General features: G+C 44.5%; 1 protein-coding gene across 1 annotated transcript; it reads left to right on the top strand.

Moving 5' to 3' along the window:
* The first annotated feature begins 1720 nt into the window (after positions 1-1720).
* On the top strand, positions 1721-2408 carry LOC101588460 (cell division cycle-associated protein 4-like). The gene has a single exon (XM_012514558.2). It carries the CDS (start codon positions 1725-1727, stop codon positions 2406-2408), a length of 684 nt encoding a protein of 227 aa, XP_012370012.1. The 5' UTR covers positions 1721-1724.
* Positions 2409-6647: the final 4239 nt, after the last annotated feature.

The raw sequence follows: 6647 nt of genomic DNA, 5'->3' as shown, positions 1-6647 counted from the left end.
AGCTTGTTCTGAGTAGGTGCTTTAGACCACTGAGACATCTCACCAGCCCCAAGCTTAATTGAGTTTTACTCATCATTTAAAAACAGCATTCATAAAACAGTTCCTTGTTATAATTATGTTTGTTAGCATTTGCAGTAAATAAGATGTTTTGCAAGCAATCACCTTTTTTTTTTTTTTTGGTGGAACTGGGGGTTGAACTCAGGCTCTTGCGCTTGCCAGGGAAGCACTTATTCTACTGAGCCATCTCCCTGCAATCACTATTTTTATTCAGAAGCCTATAGTGCCATTCTAAGTGCCTGCCTGGGAAGCACGAGGTCCCAGATTCAATCTGGAGTACCACATGTTGTGCCCAGCCCAGGAACCAGGCATGGTAACACATACCTGCAATCCCAGCACTGGAGAGGCTGAGACAAGAGGATCACTACAGATCGTAACTCCATAGTGAGACCCTGTCTCAAATTAATTAACTAATTAATTTAATTTAAAGATTCTAAAATCACATAAAGCAAATTATTTGACTGTAGGCTATTAGAATTGCAGAAATCACTAAGATGGTCACCTACAAAGATGCTGCCTGGTTGCTGTTGCTTGTTTTCCTCTTCACTTCCTGGGCTTACTCTACTGAGTGTCTTGCTGATAAACAGTATCTCCACTGAGGTGCAGCTCTTATAAAACATGAGCTAATCTCAACTTTATCCAAACTCTAAAGATGTTTTCTGACAGTCTCCCCATGGCTTTTGCTCTGTTTTGGAATTTAGAACACTTAATGTTATATCAGATGGTCTAGAGGTCCACAAACTCATCCTCACTGGGCTTTTCTCACTCTTATGCAGAAAGAGGAAGAGAAATCAGAACAAAAAACCAATTCAGATTGAAAATAATTTTATTATAAGTATTGTGAGAAGTGTTAAAAGCCAAAAAGGGGGGGGGGGAGATGACTCAGTAGAATAAGCACTTCCCTGGCAAGCACAAGGGCCTGAGTTCAATCCCCAGTTCTGCCAAAAAAAGAAAAGAACTTTGTTGTGATGGAAGGGATGAGGTCAAAATTCTGAAACCTAAGCTTCTCCTCACACAAACCTCTGTGCTGGTTATTTGCTCCCCACCCTTGCCTGCCTTATTCTGGGTGTTGAGTGCATACCCTAGTGTCCCTGTCCTTGGAGAGAGTAAGAGCAGAGAGATAGAGTAGGCACATTGGGAATTTATCACCCCACTCACATCCTGCTGCACTCCTCTTAGTGCCTGCCTCCTCTTAGTGGTGCCCTTCTTGGAGCCTCAGCTTGCTCCCCTCTTCTTTCAGGCCATCATCAGTTCCCCAGGAACTGTGCTGATGCCCCTTGCCAAGGCCCAATCTTTGATGTCTTTCCATCTTCTGTGAAATCTTTAGTGTGCACCATTTAATTTCTGGATCCCAAATGCTTCCTGATTTTCCCATCCAAAAGTGGAAGTTGACATTGCCTACTTTGGAGGATGGCTACTAGTTATATAAAATTAAGAATAATCAGAGTTTTTAGTACAGTGACCCAAATCCACTGATTCTTTAGCTCAGTACACAGAATTTAGAGAACATAAAAATACATCACTAACCAATCTAGGTAGAACCTAAAGAACTGACTCCTGCTGAAAGGAGTGTTTTTTAAATTTGAATGAAAGGCACTCTTTGTGGGCGCCAATGGGCTCCAGGGCGCTGAGTGGAATGGCTAGGCAGTCTCACAGAGCAGGACACAATGTTTGCACGAGGACTGAAGAGGAAATGTGTTGACCAGGAGGAAGATGAGGAGGGTACCCTGGCCAGCTTTAGCACCATCCCTTCCTATAGCCTGCAGCAGCAGTTGCTCCTGGACATGTCTTTAGTCAAGCTCCAGCTCTGCCACATGCTGGTGGAGCCCAACCTCTGTCACTCAGTCCACATTGCCAACACCATCTGGCAGGTCCAGGAGGAGATGACCCAGGATGATGTGGGGCATGGGGCAGCACCCCAGAGCACTGGGCGGGCCCCACTTGACTGCCTGGTGTCCACAGAGATCCTGTGTTGCATAGTGAGTGGACCGGAAGCTGGGGTCCCTGCTTCTGACCTACGGGATGGCCCCCTGCCAGGCCTACCCCTATACTTTGTACAACGAGCCCACTCAGCAGAGGAGCCCAGGAGCCCTCAGAGCAGCCTTTCGGAAATGGACAGTCCTCAAGAAAACAGGGGGAGCTTCCACAAGTCGCTGGATCACATATTTGAGGCTCTGGAGCATAAGAGCTCCAGTTCCATGGAGGACCTGTTCTCAGACACGGACAGTTCTTACTATGACCTGTACACTGTGCTGACCGGAATGATAACCAGTGCCAAGCCAGGCCTCTGTGATGAGCTGGAGGGCTTTGCTGCACCTGCCCCACCTCCTGCCTCCAGCTGGCAAGTCTGACCTGGCTGAGCTGAAGCATGTGGTGGAGATCCTGGTGGAGACCTGAGAGGAGGCCCCTTGATGGGTCTCGGACACAGCTGGAGCCCCACAGAGACAGAGGTGACTCCTGCACGAAGAGTTCTCACAGCCCTCAACAAGCTGCCCTGCCCAGCCCTGCTGTTTGTGGATTCCGAAAATGTCCTAGGACAGATGGCCACCGACAGAGGTTGCAGTTCCTCAGGTCTGCCTTCCCTTTTCAAGGAGGGCAGCATAGAGTCTGTGGCTCAAGGAACTGGGAGCACCCTGAGGTCTCAGCCCTGGGCTGACTGACAACTCACAGCTCTGGGCCTGTCTCTTTTGGTGTCTGGGCTGCTGCTGTCATGGAAGATGGCAAGAGCACAAGCGACATCCGACCTGGTTTAAATTTAGATAGGTGAAATTTTAAAAATTAACTTTTATATGTTTTGGACACTATTATCTTAAGATACATTTTTTAAACTTTTATACTTTACCCTCTTAGGGTTTTTCCACTATTTTCTTAGAAGTATATTTTTTCGGGGCTGGTGAGATGGCTCAGTGGTCTAAAGCACCTACCTAGAACAAGCTAAGCAAAGCACAGGGACCGCGGTTCAACGCCTCAGCACCACATGCCAGCCAGCCCCGTCCCCTGGTGGGCTGAGCTGGCCACACACACACACACACACACAAATAAATAAAATTTTTAAAAAAGAGAAGTACATTTTTTCTATGAAACATCCTTTGCTGCTACTTTGGAAACTTTAAAGCCTGAACAGTTGCAGTTGGTGTGCTTGGTTTTTTCCAAGGTTTGAATAGGGAATATTTTTTTTTTTTTCTAAATGAGTTCTTCCACACTCCAAGGGAACACAAACCTATCATGGTTTTCTTTCTTTCTTTTGTTGTTGTTTTTTGTTAATTTATTTATTTGTGTGTGTGTGTGTGTGTGTGTGTGTGTGGCCAGCTCAGCCCACTAGGGGGCAGGGCTGGCTGGCATGTGGTGGTGGGGGATTGAACCGCGGTCCCTATGCTTTGCTAAGGTTGTTCTAAGTAGGTGCTTTAGACCACTGAGCCATCTCACCAGCCCCACCTATCATGGTTTTCTGCTTTAGCTTTGTGTGCGGCCTTTTGTGCTTGCATCCTGTGCTGCTGTTACAGTGGAGCCACATCGTGGCAAAGCTCCTTACAACGAGACCCATGCACAGCTACAAGGTGTTAGTCCCTAGATCCATCCTGAGCACAGCTGCCTAGACTTCAGTGTAGGGAGGGCTTTACTTATGCCTATTTATATGTAAATCCCCTGGAAGGGAAGCACTAATATTTGTATGGATGTCACAGGATCAGCTGCTCTCCAGAGATGGTGGGATCTGAGGTGCTGTCCCCTAGGTCACATGCAGGGGATGGACACACTGCACGCCCAGCTCCTGGGCACCTTCCCTGGGTCCATCTGCTGCTTGCAGTACACACAGCTAATGCTGTGTGCCGGGATCCATGGCATGGAAAGAGTATGTGCTTGCATGCTGTTAGACTGGAAAATGCCTACATTTGCTCTGTTCAATTGATTTTGGGGCAACATTTTAAAGTTTTGTTGAAATCTGGGGTGAAAGTCTGGTTCTGACATCTGGCTGCTCAGTCCTGAGGGTCATTGAGAAGCTGCCTGAGCCGAGCCAAGCTGAGCTGGGTTGGCCCTGCCCTCCCAGCCTCTGGCTCGCAGTCTGGTGCTCCAGAGTGCACCAGCTCATGTTTCCTGTTAGTCATGTGCTTTTTCTGATTTCCTTTCCTATGAGCCTAAAATGTTTCATTGTTTTGTTTTGTACGCATAACCATTCTTTAATGTTGGTGACATAAACCTCACTTTATTAAACAAGTATCCAACAAAAAATAAATAAATAAATAAATAAATTCAAATGAACTTTGCAACAGTTGGGAACAGGAGCCCAAAAGTCGCTTGCCTTATTTTTTGTCACCCAAAGAAGTACTGAAGGAAGCGAAGGGAATGTTCATAATAAATTTTGATGCTTCCTTGTTTCAGGAAGAAACAGAAGGCTATGTGACCTCCTTAACCTTTGTTTTCCATCTTTGAAATGTTTGTTTTTTGTGGTTTTTTGCAGTACCAGGGATAGAACTCAGGACTTTATGTTTACCAGACAGGCGCTTATGCCACTGAGCTACCTCCCTGGCCCATCATCTGAAATGTTATCACACCCACAGCCCTCTTCCTGAGAAAACTGGAATAAGAAAAAGCATGAAAGTGGCCTTGTAGTTGTCCTCCATGCGAAATTAGTGTTAAATATAGAGTATTAGGGCTCAGTCAGTCCTCAGTACTGGGGGAAAAATTTTTAATGTGCACAATTGTCCATCAGTCACACTAGTTTTTCTTTAACAAATAAGATCCAGTATTGGTAGAGAAGTTTATTTTCTTCTGTTGGCAAGATCTCCAGTAACAGAGTCAAGCTCAGCTTCTGCAATTTGTGTTATTGTCTGTGTCATTAAAAAAAAAAAAAGGCTGGAAAGTACAAATGGATAGGTTTATTTATAGGTAATTTCTGAATGCCTGTTACAGATGGGCCCCTGGGCCTGGTTCTGTGCCTGGCCAATTGAATAGTAAAAGAACAAAGTCACTGTTGTCAGGCACTTTCTACCTTAATGGTAAAAGACAAAGAAGCATACGTACATATATTAAAAATATGTATTTAGAAACCAGCAACAGGGCTATGGAGGCTGAAGACAGATGGGAGTGAGGAGAACTAGCTTCATCACAGGCAACTAGGAAAGTGTCCTGAGCACAGAACTGCAGGAACAAGAGCCTAAGAGAGGAGCCTGGTGAAATGATAAAGAAATGGTAAGTGTTTGAGGTGACAGGTTTGCTAAGTGCCCTGATTTGATTATGACACAAAGAACAGTACACGTGTCAAAACATCACATTGTACCCTATTGTACTATTATGTATTCACTAAAAACACAACAAAACTCTAAAAGAAAAATCTTGTATCAGATTAGAAAGACAAAGGAATATATGCAAGCACAGGTACAATTTGTATTGGAATTCCTTCATCCAAAGAAACAAAAAGATTAAAAGCATTTTAGTCCTCTGCAGTCAGGAAATGGCATAAATAGGCCCAGGAGTCATCTCTTGAAGTTAAACTTTGACTGTCCTGGGAAGCTGCACCATTCTACACAGCCAGTTAATGTTTCTTAGTGTATAATGACTCCTGTCAGTAGGAATGCTGTGTAGAGTAGAGTAGTAGACTAAAAATACCCAACTAGAAGTCAACTGGGAGTTTGAGTCTCAGTTCTCAGAACAGCAAGAATCAAGTACTGTAGCACTCTGTCTTCCTACTGCTAAAGCAGTAATGGCTTCAACTAATTCAAAGGAGACAAAATTTGTGAAATATATATTAAAATGTAAGCTCACACTGATTTCAGAGAACCTAGTACAAATCGTGAGTATTCATGTTAAAAACAGCTGGAAGCTAAAAATCAAAGATTTTCTTTTTTCCCCCCCTTAAATCTTTAAATGAAAATAAAAGCATGAAGCTTTTGCTGATACTAAAAACACCACATCAAGCTAGGCATGATCGCAGAGGCTGAGGCAGAAGGATCACAAATTGGAGCCCAGCCTGGACAATTTAGCAACACTCTGTTTCAAAATAAAGGCTGGGAATGTAGCTCACTTCAAAGTCCCTACATTGAAATTTCGTGCAAAAATAAAATAAATTCGAGTGTAGAAGAGAAATTTAAATACAGAAAATGAAGTCTTTGGGAGTCCCACTGCCACCCTGTGGTAGTTTAGATCTAACATGCCTCCTGTGTTTGGAGGTGAGTGGATCATGAGGTGGTTTGCTGTTGCTAAGTGAGGTCTGATTGGAGGAGACTGGTCACTGGGGGTGTGGCCTGGAAAGGTTTACACTCCCTCTCTCATTCCTCCTTTCTGCTTCCTGTCTACCATGACTTGAGCAACTTTCCTCTGCTCAGATCCTTCTGCTATGCTGAGATAATGCAACAACGAAGATTTCTAAAATGTGAGCCAAAATAAACCTCTTTTTTTATTGAGACAGGGCCTTACTATTGTCTTAATTACTCTTCTCTCGTTGCTGGGACAAATACCCGATGCCCAAAGTGAAGGAGGGAAAGGTTTATTTAGCTCACAGTTACTGGAGGTTTCAGTCCATACTCAGCTGGCTCCAAGGCAGAGCAGCACAGGGCAGGGAGCAGAGAGCTTTCATTGTGGGGGGCAAACAGCAG

This window comes from Octodon degus, unplaced genomic scaffold (genome assembly GCF_000260255.1).
Source record: "Octodon degus isolate 3935 unplaced genomic scaffold, OctDeg1.0 scaffold00034, whole genome shotgun sequence".
Classification (NCBI taxonomy): domain Eukaryota; kingdom Metazoa; phylum Chordata; class Mammalia; order Rodentia; family Octodontidae; genus Octodon; species Octodon degus.
The sequence above is the reverse complement of the archived record's forward strand: the minus strand, read 5'-3'. Positions and strand labels throughout refer to the sequence as shown.

Bases quoted from the DNA above. Each gene is read 5' to 3' on its own strand.
- LOC101588460 (XM_012514558.2), top strand. From the start codon at position 1,725: ATGTTTGCACGAGGACTGAAGAGGAAATGTGTTGACCAGGAGGAAGAT.